At 37.7% G+C, this 18,536-nt stretch overlaps 1 protein-coding gene across 10 annotated transcripts in view; it reads left to right on the forward strand.

Annotated features, from left to right (window-relative positions):
* Positions 1-18,536, forward strand: part of LOC121327010 (leucine-rich repeat-containing protein 7-like) — a 185,193-nt gene that overhangs the window by 75,710 nt on the left and 90,947 nt on the right. For all 10 annotated transcript variants that reach the window (XM_041270756.1, XM_041270759.1, XM_041270757.1 and 7 more), the window contains exons 2-6: positions 5,123-5,325; positions 13,628-13,745; positions 16,157-16,235; positions 17,004-17,093; positions 17,316-17,372. In XM_041270756.1, coding sequence (XP_041126690.1) covers positions 5,123-5,325; positions 13,628-13,745; positions 16,157-16,235; positions 17,004-17,093; positions 17,316-17,372 — 547 coding nt within the window. The remainder of the gene's footprint in view (positions 1-5,122; positions 5,326-13,627; positions 13,746-16,156; positions 16,236-17,003; positions 17,094-17,315; positions 17,373-18,536) is intronic.

Here is an 18,536-nt window from a genome sequence, read left to right on the forward strand (position 1 = left end):
AACCTAAACTTTTTTTTTAACCTCTGGCAGTTTACCGCTTACCTTTGTACCATTTCAGGTTATTCACTGGACTTGAACTGCTTAAATTTCAATAAAAACTGGAAAAATGGGGGTGTTTTAAAACTTTTGACCAGTAGTGTATATATATATATATAAACAGGTATTGACTGTTGCTCTACTAAAAAACTTAAAAAAAAATAGGAAGATATTGCATAATCGGCAAACAGTTTGGGGTCATACAAGTACTAATATATTTCTGTGCAATTTTTGCAAAGGCTTTGTTGGGAACACAAGCCATTGTCATATATTATAGATTATAAAATGATGACTCGTGTGTCTAGAAAAAAAAAAAACTGGTTTTCTGAATAAGGTGTCTAGAAGGGCTAGTATTCCGATAGTGTCCTAAGTGGGTATTCGGTATCACATTTTCGGAATACTGGTATCCAGAATACGGACGGATTCATTCGGAATACCTTGTTTACATAGCATGGAATAGCTATTCATATTTCCCACTATTCCGAATACAACTGGAATCCTGGTAGAACAGGACAATTGGAACAGGTACCCGGATAGCAATATGGGTGCAGTCAATTGCACCTACCATGTGCGGCAGGTGCACGACCTCATAAAAACCCTGCATTATCTACTCACTGTTTGCTCTGGAATTTAATATGTTCCTCAGCACTTCGCAGCAACGCGGTTATGAACCGGTCGAGGTGGTGGACATGGCTGACTGGCTGATCCTCATTGTATCACCTGCTACCTTCTGGAAGGTTCCGGTAGCCAGGATACACATACAGACAGACACTACCAATTACTCAGACAAGGCATGACTGCGCAGGTTTGTTCTAGCCAGGTCATCATACAGCATGTGGCATAGATGAGTCGAGACGATACCTGGACACGATTTACTCATTGCTGAGCTCCTCATGTGTGTGCCGAGGCCTGTACACTCTTTCAGCATATCTTCGCCTATGTCGGGGTTGCTGTTGCTGGGTGTGCCTTGCATCATTCACATCCACATGTCGACGGACACGCTGCATGCTACCCACGTTTCCCATTGTTACATGTTTGTAGTCAGTGCTGGAATGGTAGTGCACGTGGAGTTAACACAGTCCTTTTACAATCCTTATTCGGTGCGTCACAAATCTGGTTTTGTGCTTGGTGCAATCTTTCGAATATACCAAGATCATGCATGTTGTCGGCCACACATACATTTTATTTCTGCACAGCGCAGAATGTATTGTGATGCGCAAAAGGTCGTTTCAAATATGGCAACTTGGCACAATTTTGGCACAATGGCCATTTGTGATGCGCATACCCCTCTGCACAATGCGCAAACCTTTTGAATATAGGAACCATGCTTTTTGCATATTCTTTTGAGGTTAATATATTTTCATATAAATCAATAGTTTATACTGATTCTTCCATTCTTAGTTGTATTTCAGCAAGTTTTACAAGTGTCATCATAATTATATATATATATATATATATATATATATATATATATATATATGTATGTGTGTGTGTGTGTGTGTGTGTTATGTATGTATGTTTCTAATTAGAATCCAAACATTATTTCTCTAAACATTAAGCATTAAGTCTAAGAGGAAAGCAACACTTTTCCTTCTCAAACCACCCACTCATGCACAGCTATGCATGATTAAAAGCTACTTTGTTCTTGCTTTAAAGGGCTTAGTGTCATGGTTGCAGACTCTTCCACTTACGTCATTTGGTTTCCATGGTGCCATTGGTAGCCCAGTGATATAACATTGTGGAATTTCTAAACTCTTGTTTGGATGCAGTTCAGAACTTTAAGGTCTGTGGCAATTCTGCACTGTAGAAGGCAGCAGGTGGATTTGTTCTGAGCGTGCTGCATGACTCAGACACAATCAAATGATGTCATCCTTGAAAGCAAAATGTCATTTTCTAGTAACTGTTCTGGGATACATTCTTTGTAATTAATTAGCACAATAACTTACATGGCTATTCCTTTGAGAACAGGCACTTATGAAGGTAAAATGTCAGTTTAGAGCAGGGTTTAGTTGTTGAGGGCATAAACAATCAAAACACTACAGTAATACCAACATGTGGACTGTGCTTTTCTGTGGTGATGCTGTGAAGAGGGAGTTTGCTTGACGTATCCTTCTTTTTGTTACGAATCACATCCCTGTTAGAACCTATAAGCGAGGAAACCTCACCTTCAATTGTTTTGTGAACATTACCCAAAAAAGTAAATGCAAGAAAATTCTACTGTCATGAGAAAATGCACTGGAGAGAATAAGTCCACCAATCAGTCTTTATATAAACAGCAGTCCCATCCAGTCTTCCAATACAATGGTAGTATAGCCTCAGTGACAACTGCTAACGGGTTCCTCCCGATCTGCAGCTGCAACCACAAAACTAAGAGTCGCTGGGTCTCGCCTTGTTAAGGAAGGGCCAGTGTCAGTATGTGTTTGTATGTGACCACTGACTAATAGGGGAACCACAGCAGCTGCAGAGGATTGTGTAATCTGAAAAGTGGGAATCATTCGGCACATTCATAACTTCAAACAAGAGGTACAAGAAACTACAATTATTATAACACTAAAGGCCGTGGAGATGTGTGAATATCTACAATTCTAAGGAGATTTTTAAAAACATTGTTTTATAAAACATCTGAGCTTGCCTTTTTGCAAATTGTTTTTGTACAGCTGAAGTGTATGGTGCTATATTTTAACTGCCGTGTTCAAAATAAAGAGATTGTGTAAATTGTGAAAACCCTATTCTTTTTCCATTGGAGTTTATTGCTTTCTACTTTTTATTATATTGGTGCAAGTCTGAGTTAATATCACATTTATTGTTTTCAATCTGAGATGTCTAAAAGAACAACAGGAAGAACAAAGTAATTGAAGGCATATTTCTTTGAAGGGGCGAGACAAAAGTAAAATAATTCCTCCCAGGCTGCCACTAAACTGCCATACTGCTGTTTCAATTAAAACAGATCCCAGATTCCTGACCAGGCCCACTCTTTATCTTTTAGCTCTAGAGTTTTTGACAACTTGTCAAGTTGTCAGTCGCTGTCAAGAATGTCACTGCCTTTCCTGACCTGTTTATATTAGAAACTCAGTGAATTGTAACTTTCCGACTGTAAACACATGCTCAGTATCTAGGAATAAACGTGCATTAGCAGAATAGCTCAGATTAAGAAACTGAATAAAATGGTGGAAACTTCTGGAATACCTGGATTACCCACCAATGTGTTTATTACTGGGTTGTGCAGTTAACTGTTGAAATCAACAGATCACAATGACTGGTTTGTAAAAATTGCTGTATCGTCGTGTGCAGGGTATTTCTTATTGTATAAGAGGTGTCATCTTGTGCAGTTTGGGGCGAGAGGACCATAAAGCGAAGCTAAGTTACACAAACTGTTTGAGACACTAATATTAAACATTGTTGAAAGAATTCTGCTGTATGTTCTGTACCCAATATAAGATATACTGGTATGCTGACATACAATCAACAGTGGTTTTCTTTTTCCTCATATGTGATTTATAATCCTGTATAGATTTTATGTTTAAGAGAAATTTGTTTTTATTGATTTATCTTAATTTTATAAGCTGAGTGTAGTATTTCTCTTTTTCATTGTGATTTTGCTCAGTTTTATTTCTCAGTTTTCATAACTGCTTATGATGGCAATAATAATAGGCATCCTATGCACAAAAGTATTGTCTTGTATTAAAACTATCCAGAATTTGAAAAGCAACCTGGATTGCTAATTTCCCAAGTGTTCCTGATATAGCCTCATTTGGACATTCAATTATTGATGGATGTTCTCGCTCATTCCTTTTCTACATTGTACATTCATCCCTTAAAATCATTTAATCTTGTCATAAGCCATCTGACTTCTATGTGTCTGTCTATGTAACTGTTTTTTTTTTTTTTTTTTTTTACGCCTTGATAAAACATTTTGTGGTTTTGCATGTGTGGAAAGGGTTGCTCAGTACACTTTTTCAGTGTACAGACCCATACAATATAATCTAGAAACAGTAGCTATTTATTACCACATTATACCCAGGGATTTAATTAAGTTGCCTGAATGACAACCAAAACGTTCAACTGTGGAGTAGAGCGTAAGTGCAAAGGCAGACCTTGCAGGATGAGACAGCCTAGAACTTTACATTAACTTTAAGAAGTCACCCTCTGGAAAGATTTATTGCCAATTTCAATCAAATGCTCACTCTGTGTATCCAATAAACATGAACCATTATTATTAAACACTGAATACTGCTAAATTAAGCATTACTAAAAAAATAAAATTCAGCAGCACATGTTTTCACTAAATACTAAAAGAAACATAATAAATTAAATAGCAAACATTTTTGACTAGAAGTCTCAATGTAACGCTGAGAGATACTTCTAGAAAGACTTCTAGTCAAAAATGCTTGCTATTTAATTTATTACGTTTCTTTTAGTATTTTCTTCATTTTAGAGTTTGAAACTCCCGGCTTTGAGAATGGCCCTCATGGATAAATGTTGCATAAAAATATGCAACACTTACATAGGTACTGTAGGCCTTTCAGAAATACCAATAGAAACTGTTAGCATGACTTAATTCAATACTTTTCATTATTTATTAGTTATGGATTCTGTAGGTCTTTACCTGAACATCTCTCTATTTTGTTTCACCTGTTTGAGCCTCTCAATATGAAGCTATTGAAATTTATGAAAAAGTGCATGTTCCACCTATAGAAGGGTAATTTCCTGAGGGATCATATACAGTACGAAAGTCTGTAAAGAATCTACTTATACAGCAGAGTTGCTTAAAGTTGAAAACTATTTCCCTGTGGCCCTAATCTGTACACATATTAACACACAAGCAGCACAACTGAGTTGCCATTAGACAAAATTTGTGTCAAGTTCCTATGCTGACTTGTCGTAATAGCAAAAGTTGGGATAATGTGTTCCTAACCAGTGGGCTTCAAAAGACATTGAGAAGATTCAAAGAATAATTCCTTTTTTATACATGGATGCCAATATAACTGAGCCTGTTTCAAAGGGCATGGCTTTGGGGAATGCACTGCAGTGTAAGTTATCTTGTTCATGATTCTAAAGAGCTGTCTATTTCCCTTCTCTTCCCCAGTGCAGTGTCTGGAGATGACAACCAAGAGGAAGCTCATTGGCCGCCTGGTGCCCTGCCGATGCTTCCGGGGTGAGGAAGAGGTCATCTCAGTGCTGGATTACTCCCACTGCAGCCTCCAACAGGTGCCAAAGGAGATCTTCAGTTTCGAGCGCACGCTAGAGGAACTTTATCTAGATGCTAATCAGATTGAAGAGCTACCCAAGGTACATGCAGCTATAGTTACAGACAATGCATTTTCCACTGTTTCCACATTTAATGTAGTAAATATACTGTATCACATGTTCTGTGATTTCATTTTTTGGGGTTTTCCTCAGGGAGTGCTGTATTGGCTCTGAAGCTCCAATGGGTGACAGGGGATTCACATCCTAAAGTGAGGAGAAAAGCAGGGGTACAATAATTTTCTGGCTGTTTTCATCTGAATGAGTGGTCATTTTAAATTCAAGGGAAAATGGTAAATCAGTCCAATATCTGAGGTTGCTTTTAGCCGTAGGGTCAACTCATGTTGACTGACATCTATACCTGTTAAGTTGCTGCTGGGTTTTAAGTTTTATTATTGATTATTTATTGTGTTTTATGTTGTTTGCTGTGAGCCTCTTGCCAGATCGTCATTGTAAATGAAAATGTGTTCTCAATTGACTCATATGGATAAATAAAGGTTTTGATTGTATTTCTATGCAAAAAGTTTTTAAACAAGCCTGCTCCCAAATAGATAATGATTTAATATGGCAACTGGCCTGCCACATAAAGCAAGCTTAAGACCCTGATGAATGGGATATGGGGCTGTTTAGCATTCTAAGTGAGTAAACGCGTCTCAAGCTAGCTCCTACAAAATCCTTTCTTAATTACTGCAAACCTACTGTATTTTTTCAATTATTTCTTATTTACTGCTTTATAAAAGTTATTAGCACTTTTTATGATGTCAAAATTCAAGACCAAGCGGGCTCAGAATGCAGAGACCTCTGAAACACAGGCCAGACCATGCAGCTGAAGATGGCGGTGATTCGTCCCTGGCCTCGCTGGCAGCCTCGATGTCTAATATCCACGGCCTGATTGAATCTTTCCGAATCGAGACCTGATCCTCCATCTCCACCCTACAAACCACAATTGAAGGCACAGGAGCCGGCTGCAAGAAGTGGAGAAATCTGTCGTGATGTTGACAGCAGGGTTTCTGCCTTGCAAAAAATATGCTCTATCCTCTATCATAAAATATAAATTGGACAATTTGGAATGCAGGATCTGTAGACAGACTTTACATGTGATTGGGATCTAGGAGGGGAGTGAAGGGCAACAACCAACAGCTTTTATGGCTAACTTTTTTATAGAACTTTTTGGGAAACAGAAGTTTGATAGCCCCCTGACAATAGACAGGGCCCACCGGTCCCTTGCTCCAAAGCCACAACCTGGAGCGCATCCTCGAGCCATTATTGCCAGAATCCATCACTATCAAGCGAAAAAGCAAATCTTGCGTCTCGCCAGAGAATATGGCCCCCTTCACTATCATGGCAAGAGAGAACACATCGTCCCTGATTTCAGCTCTGAGGTTTCAAAATGCAGAGCAGCTTTTGGAGGGGTTAAGTTTCAGCTCTATGAAGCGAGGATACAATATGGCCTGCTGCACCCTGCATGTCTCCAGATCACCGTTAACAAATCCCTGTTCACATTCAACACTCCTGAGTTTCTTTCTATAACGACAGTCATCCCAAGCCTGGAGTCCACAGGTGCCACTACTCCACAGGTTACCAGATGAGTGCCCAACTTCATTGTGCTTCATGACTTTTATTATTATTAGATTTACAACCGTTAATGATATTATTGTTACCCGAACTGTGGTGCTGAACCCTTGCTGGCTTCTGGACTTTTAATGATAATAATGTTTGTTGCTTTTTTTTTAAATTATTACTATCCATTTAAGAAGGTGTTATTTTTGTTACTGTGGTCATGTTTATCTAAGTGGTACGTTCATTTCCAATTTGTGTGGGGTTTTCTTTATGTGGCACATAGTTCGATAGTGTTTGATATGAGATTCACCAAGTTCCTTTTTTTTTTTTGTCATTTCCTCCTTTTTTCCAATACTGTTTTCACTGTTTTTATAATTTATGTGCTGTGTACCACTGTTATGTGCACAGCATGAATACTGGTGCAAACCCTAGCCTTGTTTTATCTTCACATTTCCATGATATAACTCAATAGAAAGCTACTGGTATCACTGTTGTTTCTTGGGACTTTGGGTCTCTGCATATCTCAACATTGTCAGGAAATAACACTGAACTTAATTTAAATTCAGGAAATAACAGCTGAACAGCGGACGTACGAATTGTAGGTACCAGGGAGGGGGGTAAATCCTTCCCTGCTAAAAAACTTGTGAGAATGCACATTTGGGTGTTATTGGGTTTAATTGTAATTGTTTTAATGATTTAGTTAATCCTCGGCCCCTGATCGTAATTAGAGACAGGTGCAGGGTATTTGGGGAGGCAGCCAGACTGATCGGGGGTGCTGAGTGAAGAGCCCGACTGCGTGAGTGTCCAGTCGTATTGAAGAGATGTTGAGAGATTTTGGTGTTTGTCAGGTATTAGCCGTCCTGTGGGTTAGTGAGGTACCAGTCTATGTTTAGTCAATGAGGGAGCTAGGCATTTGTTTTGTTTTCATTTCTGTGTTTATTAAAAAGTGCGCGTCAGCGCCGTAAAAGATCAATTTGTAATGGGTCTATAAATCAGTGAGTGCGAGGATCGTTTACATTTACCAGAAGTCTATATAAGATATAGGTATTAATATTATTTTACATAAGTTTCCTAGGGAATATATATATATATATATATATATATATATATATATATATATATATCTATATATATCCGTAGTGCCCTTAACTGCTTCACTCGCTTTGAGTGACAAGCTTATATATATGTGTTTCCTAGGTCTGCAAACCATGTTTATTGTATATGTAGGAGCATGAGTATCTAAGTGGTACTCAACCTGTGCAAGATGCACAGTTCTGATATTGTAGTTTTTTGGGTGTGCGTACATCTTGTTTGGGGAGGTGTTAAGGGGGTGGGAGGCTTTTCTTCCAAAGGAGCTGAGGTGGGATGAACAACCAGTCTTGAGGTTGTCGTTTGACTTTTTTTTTCACACAAACACCTATGTGTCCTTGCTTTTTGCAACTCTTTAGTACTCGAAAGGGGGGATATGTTCTATTAACCAATATTTATTTATTTTCCACCCTTATCAGTGAGTGGTAAATAGAAGGGTTTCTGTGGGCGAGCACCCTATTAACTTTATCACCTGGAAGGTCAAAGGGCTCAACCACCCAGTTCAAATAAATAAAGTACTAAGCCATCTTTTACATCTAAAGGTGGGTATAGCTTTCCTCCAGGAAACTCGTTTTTGCACTACTGATCAATTCTGTATTCGTAGGGGGTGGGTGGGGCAGCTGTTCCACTCTAAATGTCATAACAAATCCATTGGGGAGGCAATATTAATTCATATAGATATCCCTTTTACTGGCATGTGATTATGACAGGCACTCTCTGTAATACCCTGGTGATTCTGGCCAACATCTACTCTTCCAACTGGGATGATAGCCAGTTTATTTCTAAATTACTTTCATCTTTGCCAGACATTCACACCCACCATTTAATCCTTGGAGTTGATTTTAATTCTGTGCTTAATCCTTGTCTTGATCGCTCATCTACAAAACCTGCCTCTCTTTTCAAATCGGCCTTAGCTTTATGTTCCTTCCTTTATAAGTATAGGGTATCGGACTGTGGCAAAGTGGTTGATTGTGTACAGGTGCAGGAGTGATGCAGTGCGTAATTAACAGACAGAGAGTTGTAATTCAGTTGGAAAAGGTTTTTTTTAAATTATAATCCTGGTCTGGTGACCAAACAATAACTCCAGGCAATGCACAACAATATGTAATGTACTGGAATAAATAAACGGGTTACAGTCCCAAATAATAAAGACACGTATCTTTCCCACAATATACAAACACCGTCACCAGTCTTGAGTGCATGCTGTAGTGCTCGTGGTGGGTGATACAAGTTTAAGCGTGTCAAAATTAAATTACTGTACCAGGTTTTGTGCTGGCCCTTGGCGACAGCTCCGGAAAGTTGTACCTGTTTAATAATAACAAACAAGACAATTATAAACAAACAAACAAAACACTCACAATAGGTTTTATCTCTGGGTTTCTCGTGGGTCCTTTCAGGTTCAAATCACAAACCAAAGCGAAGGAACAAGTTGCGTCTCTCCGTCCCCTTTTATGCAGTCGCACATGACCCCAAATTGGGAGAAAATAAAAAAATAATAATTGGGAACGACTAAATTAAAAAAAAAAAAAGAAAGACATTTAAAAAAAAAAGTTGATTGCTTATTTGTTTGAATATTTAAAGTGACAGTAACATTTGCACCAGCCTATAAATATTGTAATAAAAGTGTGCCCAGGCACTTAACGTTACCAGAAGCCACCCTTGCGATTGCTTACATTAGACTACACAAAATATGGCATAACTACAGACATTCCCCAGTACTGACTTATTTCTCATATACAAAATTACTATAAAAGGTCTTATTTGATTACAAATATTGTAATATTCTGTACACCACTATAAAACTCTGCATACTATGATTTGACCTAAAAAATTGAAGCGATTCAATCAAATAAATGAGGACACCAGGTGCATAGCAAGCTTTCCAATTGACAGTATGCTGTTCCTGTGCTGAAGCAAGCTCAGAGATGGCTTTGACTTAAAGCACATAAACGGCTATGTAAGTAAAGCTTCTGTAAATAGCGGCATCCAGTGCAGATGCCCTTAGGATTCAAATCTGTGCACATTCCCTTCGTAAAGCTTTTGTTCCAGTTAAAAAAATTGAAAATCATTTTACGCAACTTTAAATGATCTTTGCAGAACCAGGGCCTTGGGCTAGACATACGGCATTTTTTTTTTTTTTTTTTTTTTGTCTTTTACAATAAATCAATGCATTTACTCTGTTTATAATTCTGTGACTCCATTTTACTAACATGGCCAAATCCTTTGACTATTACTGAGCTAAAATTGTGACAAAAAATAAACTTAATTGACTTTATCTGGAGTTCACTAATACCCTGGAAATATAATCATTATAAGCACAAAAGAAGTGCTTATTCAACAAATATGCCTGTTCAGTTGTGGATCTAATAATAGCATAGATACAATAGTGTTTATTGCAGTCCACAATTTTTCATATTGATGTACAAAATAGCTGTTGTTCATTACTCTCCATAATAAATGTAAATTATGAATATAGTGAAAAGTTAACACATTTTGTGTATGTGTGCGTATACTTTATGAAATAATTTTATACAAGACAGCTTTTTGACACTCATGTAGATTTCCAAAAGGTTGGGAATTGATTCTTCCTGTGTAATTGTGGTCTAGGTAATGCAGTAAATAAATCACAGACTATAAAATGTTGTTCGTTTGTCTTATCCAAATAATGGCATTAGCTTTGTAACAATGAAAGCAGACACATACACACACACACACACACACACACACACACACACACACACACACACACACACACACACACACAATTTAATCTTAACTTTGATGAAACAAAAAATAACAGAATTAGTCATTCTCAATTACTTAAACAGAGAGCATGAACAATCCTTTGGAAACATTTCCTTTCGTAGAACCCATCTGAAATTTCTGTACACCGGGAAAAGGCTGCACACCACAGGAGAAAATAACAGTAGTCTGTTCATTGCAGAATATTCTCAAACTGAGCAAAATTCTTTTGTTGGTTGTCAGGTGTCAGGAGTAATTTTAGCAGATTCAGCCATAGTGTTTGTTTCAATATGTCGTAAATCCTTGGGCGGTCAATGCACTTTGAAGTGTCGTCTAAAGTGTTGTCGAATAGGACCTTTACAATCTCATTTCAGGATGTAGTGATCTTGTGCACTTTGGCAGCGAAGCAAGGCTGTGGGAAATAATTTATTTTATAATAAGAGACAGTCTAGACAAGAGTATTAATTTGTTTTAAATCACAAAATTAAAGATTTTACTCATGAACTATTAAGTATAAAAATGTTTTAACTTTAGATCGATACTGTATGTTCTTTGCAAAGGGTGACATATATATATATAGTATAAGAAGTACTTGAACCAAATCTTTGACTGTGATTTCTATCTATTACTACAGTGAATATACTACTCCCAACACCCTTTCTCCTGTATCACTCAATCAGACATCTATTTTTATTCTTTTTGAGTGATTTTCTACATTCATGTAATATATTACTAAATGTAGAAATATGACTCTTTTCTCTTCAGTGGAAGTTGGTTTGCTCTGAGAGTCCATAATTAGAATCACAGGGCTGAAGCACTGCCTGTGAAACTGTCTCCTGAGCCTATCATCCTGTCAGGAAGCTTGAACACCATTGAATCTTTATTGCTGCGCGCTCTTCTTAACCAGCCAATCACAGCATCTAAACAAAACTATCGCAATAGATCCTAGGCACTGTTCACTTAGAACTCATTTCTGTGGTTTATTGGGTAACTAATTGTGCCCCTTGGTTAACCTGGCTTAAAGTTGGCAGCAGGAAGAGATAAAATCTGTCACTGCGTAAAATAAATCCATTAAGATGAATTAGAGTTTTTGTATTATTATTATTATTATTATTATTATTATTATTATTATTATTATTATTATTATTATTATTATATTTTAACTAAGTTTGTACTACTTGTATGTTGAATACATTGAACTGTACAGTATATTCGTATTTATGTACTACAACAAATATCTGGAACTAAAAAAGCAAAAGACATTTTCTGTATAATTACAGTGGCTCTCAAAAGTATTCACCCCCTTGGACTTTTCCACATTTTATTGTGTTACAACATGGAATCAAAATGGATTTAATTAGGTGTTTTTGCCATTGATCAACACAAAAAAAGTCCATAATGTCAAAGTGAAAAATAAAACCTACAAATTGTTCTAAATTAATTACAAATATAAAACAGAAAATAATTGATTGCATAAGTATTCGCCCCCTTGAGTCAATATTTGATAGAGGCACCTTTGGCAGCAATTACAGCCATCAGTCTATTTGGATAAGTCTCTACCAGCTTTTCACATCTGGACACAGCAATTTTTGCCCATTCTTCTTTGCAACAGAATTGTTCAAGCTCCATCAAGTTGGGGACCTTTGGTCAACAGCAATTTTCAACTCTTTCCACGTATTCTCAATTGAATTGAGGTCCGGGCTTTGACTGGGCCACTCCAGGACATTGACCTTTTTATTTTTAAGCCACTCCAGTGTGGCTTTGGCTGTATGTTTGGGGTCATTGTCCTGCTGGAAGATTAATCTTCTCCCAAGTCCCAGGTCTCTTGCAGACTTCAGCAGGTTTTCCTCCAGGATTTTTCTGTACTTTGCTGCATCCATTTTGCCCTCTATCTTCACGAGCTTTCCAGGCCCTGACGCAGAGAAGCATCCCCATAGCATGATGCTGCCACCACCATGCTTCATGGTAGGGATGGTGTTCTCAGGATGATGTGTGGTGTTAGGCTTGCTCCAAACATAGCACTTAGCATTGAGGCCAAAAAGCTCTATAGGATCTTTTTCCACTTGGTCTCCCACATGCCTTCTGGCAAATTCTAGCCAAGATTTGATGTGAGTTTTTTCAACAATGGCTTTCTTTTTGCCACTCCCATAAAGGCCAGTTTTGTGAAGCACCCGGGTTATTGTTGTCGTATGCAGCTCCCAGCTCAACAGTGGAAGACTGTAACTCCTTTAGAGTTGCTATAGGCCTCTTGGTGGCCTCCCTGACTAGTGCCCTTCTCACCCGGATACACAGTTTTTGAGGACGACCTGTTCTAGACAGATTCACAGTTGTGCCATATTGTCTCCTTAATTTATATTTCTTAATAATTAATTCATATTTCTTAATAATGGACTTTAGTGTGCTCCGGGAGATATTCAATGCCTTGGAAATGTTCTTATATCCTACCCCTGATTGGTGCTTTTGAAGAACCTTATTCCGGATTTGCTTTGAATGGTCTTCATGATGTAGCTTTTGTTAGGAAATGTACTACCCAACTGTGGGACCTCCCAGAGACAGGTGTATTTAACATGAAATCATGTGAAACACCTTAATTGCACACAGGTGGACTCCATTCAACTAATTATGTGACTTCTAAAGACAATTGTTTGCACCAGAGCTTATTTAGGTGTGTCACAGCAAAGTGGGTGAATACTTATGTCTGTTTTATATTTGTAATTAATTTAGAACAATTTGTAGATTTTATTTTTCTTTTTGACATTATGAACTTTTTTGTGTTGATCATTGGCAAAAACTTTTGATAACAAAATGTAGAAAATGTCACTGTATCTAAACTTTACTGGACATTACTTTAAGGAAAGTATATTTCAACTTTTTACTAAAAATCTGCATACAGAATTTTGAAAGTACCCCCAAATAATTTGCCATTAAGTAGTGTCTGCATCGTTTTGTTTTCCAGCAATTATTTAACTGTCAAGCACTGCGCAAACTGAGCATGCCCGACAATGATCTTTCCAGTCTGCCAGCCACCATCGCCAGCCTTGTAAACCTTAAGGAGCTAGACATCAGCAAAAACGGTAAGGGTTCTGACCAGCTGTTCTTTTTTCACTTTTCACTCAATTGGATTTGAATGGAAAGTCTTTTCAAATATATAAAGAACTGATGGAATGATGAGTAGCAAATTCTGAATGCTGCCTAGCTCATTGTATTTGTACAATAGCTATGACATATATGTACAGTAGAACCACAGAGACACGAACACCATAGTTATGAACTGACCTGTCCTGCGCACACCTCATTTGGAACCGGAAGTACGCAATCAGGGAGCCGCAAGAAAAAAGAAGCGAACTGTAAACAAAATGGCAAGCGGTGGGAAGCGCAAACGAGTTACACTTTCAATCAACACAAAACTCAAAATGTTACAAAAACTTGACAGTGGCGTTAGCCTTAGCAAAATAGCTCTATGATATGGTATCGTGAAATCAACTGTCACTGATATTAGGAAAAGCAAGGAAAAAAATAAAACAGTTTGCAAAAGAAGCCAAAGACAGCAGAGCAGTTAAAAGCAGGGGTATTGTACGTAAAGCTGCTTCGGATGATTTTGATAAGACAATGCATCTATGGTTTGCACAGGAGAGATCAAAAGGCACTCCAATAAGCGGTGTGATGGTTATGGAAAAGGCAAAATTACTCTGCAAAGAGATGTATCCAGAGAAAGGTGAGGACCATTTTAAAGCAAGCGCGGGGTGGCTCTGTCAGTTCAAAAATCGACATGGAATATGTTGAGTTGAGTATGCAAGGAGAGTCCCTGTCAGCTGACTCGAATGCCTCTGATGAGTTTAAAAACACTTTGAAATCATTTATTGAACAGCACAAACTTACCCGGGACTAAGTGATTAACTGTGACGAGCCGGGCCTGTACTGGTGCCTGCTTCCAAGTAAGACTCTGGCAGATAGTTCCGAAAAACAGGACAAGAATTTCAAATCCAGTAAAGATCAGGGCACGCTGATGACTACTGCAAATGCGAGCAGGGATTTCCGTCTCCCTTTGGTGTTCATTCACAAAAGTGCAAAACCTTGTTGCTTTGCAAAATTTACTATGTCAGCTCTACCTGCCCATTACTACAGCCAGTGCAAAGCTTGGATGGATAAAGGCATTTTCTCCAATTGTTTTTTTAAGCATTTTGTTCCACTTGTAAAAGACTACCTTTGGTCAAAATCTTTACCTGTCCAAGCTGTGCTACTGATGGCTAATGCTCCATCCCACCCTGCCATTGAAAATCTAGTGACGGAAGAGGGAAGTGTTTGTTTTTATGACGGAAGCCGGAAGTGTTTGTTTTTGCCACTGAATGTCACAAGCTTTTCCAGCCAATGGACCAAGGCAATCTGAAAAATGTTGCTGGGATCAGTAGAGTTTGAATTTTACACTAATTTTTGTAAACAGCTGGCAATCAAAGAGGCTGTCTACATGTGTGCTAAGGCCTGGAGTGAGATTGGCGTATTTGAGACGCTTGTGGAATAAACTTTGGCCATGTGATGACATCGAACACGATCATTTGGAAAACAATAATCAGACAGAAATAAATCAACTAGAGTGCATCACTACCTGTCAGCAATGGCTCGAACAACAGCCTGAAGCCACACCAGTCACCCTAATGATGCTTCAAGAGCTACACAGTTTGGCAGTACAAAGGTGTGTTAGCAAGCTAAAGCGCAATACCGTTAAACATTTTTCAAATCTAAAATGAAGCTGGATCTGTGTTTGTGCCACATTAAAATTAAGATGGTTAAATTCAGCCCACAGCATTTCAAACTATAATAATGAGTATTACGGCAATGTTCAGTTTTAAATATTTGTGAAAGAAAAACCATAGCGTATTTTTCGGAGGTATAAACATTTCAGAGTTATGAAAAACCTCCATTCCCAAGGTGTTCGTAACTATGAGGTTCTACTGTAATTCCAAACAGTGTTGTGTGTGTTATTGGTGCAGCTGTCTACTCACTGAGTGACTTTACTTTAACTCGGTTGTTCCACTAAGCCTTAATGCCCTTCAACTAAAAAGATGTTCCTTGGCGGTGTTATAAATCCTGAAAACACATGTTAAAAGCACCACATGATAATGAAATGCCATTCTTCCACACACCAAGATGCTGTGAAATGTTTGCTGACCAGCATTCTTAGTTATATTTAGTTGTATCAACAATTTGTTGATTTGTGTGGTTACCTTTCCTGTATTTTCCTACTTTTTTTCTTTAAGGTCATAGCTAACACAATCTTAATTGTGTGCTTTCATTCACTATATTAGTCTCACTAATTAAATAAATAAATAAGTTCTCTATTGGCTTAATTCCAGGAAGTGCCCTTAAGAGACCTTTAGCACATTGACATGCACAACATGTAACATGTATGGAACTATTTTGTTAGCTATAAACACTTTAATTAAATACATGTGCTTATTAAATGAATATTGTCTATTTGTCCTTATAGGTATTCAAGATTTTCCAGATAACATTAAATGCTGTAAATGTTTAACAATTATTGAAGCCAGTGTCAATCCAATTGCCAAGTAAGTACAGTACTGTCATAAGAAGCATAGCTGTGCCGTTATATTCAATAATCCATAAGGCCTACTCTAACCCACCATACATGAACAGAACATGAAGGATGAATTTTCTACTTAAAGAGATATATGTGTTTACACTACAATAACTGTGTACTGTAAAAGACAAAAAAAACACAAAGCTTTGTTTTCTTCATACTGCACAGGTGGAGTGTGCTTACAAATCCACCTATGTATCGTGACAATCTTTAATACTGAAAAGAATAATATAAGTGTTACACCCTGAGCCATCCTTGTTACGAAGACTGATAATGGAATTTGTTGCTATTAGATGGAAAAAATCTGTCCAAAGACAACAGTGGACATTTTATATAATATTATAACATTAAATGATACATTATCTGTTTACAAATCAGCTGCACTAACAAACTTATATTCGTATTACCAATGAACCATTATTTTTGTGTTAATAACTGTTGAATCCATGTTGAATAGTAAAATTTAAAAAAATGTTGCTCCAAGGGATTTTCTTTCATGAGCTTTAGGTCACAAATGCACCATGTACAAGAAGAGGACAGATATTAATAGATTCTATTTTTTTCCCAGAAAACTAAACAGGAAATATAACACTTTTCCTGGGCATTGACAACCAAGGATTAAGGTTTTGTCACATTGCCGGATTCTTCTGTTGTATTCTCAGAGCTTAGTTTTTCATGCCATCACCATGGAAACTCCCTCACAATTGAACTTAATTCTTAACTCCTGTTTTTCCAGACTCCCAGATGGCTTCACACAGCTGTTAAACTTAATGCAGCTCTACTTAAATGATGCATTTCTGGAATATCTTCCTGCCAACTTCGGGAGGTAAGGAGCAAGAGTTCAGGGCAACTGCATACCCAGCCCTTATCTATGTATCTTTACATGTTTAAGGTCTTCTTATCAGGAGGTGTGGGTTCAAATCCAGCTCAATTTACAAGTGAAAAGAGTTTCAGAAACTTAACTCCCAAGTGGGCTGCTGACATTTTTTGTGGTTTTTGTATATATGATAACCCCTAACCCTTTCGTATTTATGGATCTTCCTCCTAGGCTTACCAAATTACGCATCTTGGAACTACGGGAAAATCACCTGAAAACTTTACCAAAGTAAGTAGTCTACCTTGGGAGTTCTATTCAAAACTTTTAAGTGGAGTAAAATTACTCAATTTGATCATCATAAAAATGGGATTTGCTGTTTTAGTGCCACAATTATATTAACAAACATGAGTCACCAATAGTGATCTTATTATTTTGTTTGTTGACAAGAATACAGAAAGATATTACAAAGGAACTTGACTACTGCCAACGTATTGCTACATATCAATTATTTTCCTGATATCTGGGCTAGTGTTTGTATTATGATTCCTTGCAGATTCCCCCACCCCTATCCCCACTCCCCAAAGGCATTGCATTTGTCATTACCTTGGTGTGGGGCATGTTCTCCTGATATATTATGTCTCCTTGTACCATCTGCTTCGTTGGTATTTCTTGGCTTAAACAGGATAAGCTTCCCCATCATGCATGGTTACTGATGTTAAATTTCAGCTCCCTTGGTTGTCTGGGGTATTTCTTGTCTATTTGAATTGGAGTTTCATAGTTTTTTCACTAACATCTGCCATCTTCGTTGCTGCTGATGGTGTTGGGATGCGCAGGTTTTACATAATTGATAAGTACTATAGGCCAGATGAAATTGCAGTGTTGGGACTTAAATGAAATATGACAGAGAGAAGTCGGATGACCTTCCAAAGCAGAACTTACACAACTTGGGTAATTGCATTGGTTTTGACTATCAATGTTCTTGTTCCTTAAAAATCAATTAATAATTGAATGTTCTTAAAACCGAAGCATGATATAGCTTTGGTGTATAAACAGGAGACAATCTAATGTGTTCAACTATCACTTTATCTCCAGTTCATTTTGCACTAACAGCACTGGGCTAGCAGAACTCTTCAGTGGGGGCACTCTTAAGCTTTAAACAGACTATGTTGATCATTCCTAAAATGCCTCATTATGCATCATCTCAATTCACTTGAAATCATTTATGTGTCAGTCTTTTTAGAAGCCTACTCAACTCCCCCACATTCCTCTATTTTTAGGAGGTTCACTCTCTGTACCATAGCCAGTGATTGAACTCTGAAATGTTGCTGTTACCTTAAATACAGTGTCAGCTGTTAGCCAGCCTACAGGACAATTCAACAAGGACACAGTCTTTTGACCAGCTCCATAACAAAAAGTACTTTACAAAAAGATTCAATTCAATTGGAATATATC

The sequence above is a fragment of the Polyodon spathula genome, chromosome 14 (assembly GCF_017654505.1).
Source record: "Polyodon spathula isolate WHYD16114869_AA chromosome 14, ASM1765450v1, whole genome shotgun sequence".
Classification (NCBI taxonomy): domain Eukaryota; kingdom Metazoa; phylum Chordata; class Actinopteri; order Acipenseriformes; family Polyodontidae; genus Polyodon; species Polyodon spathula.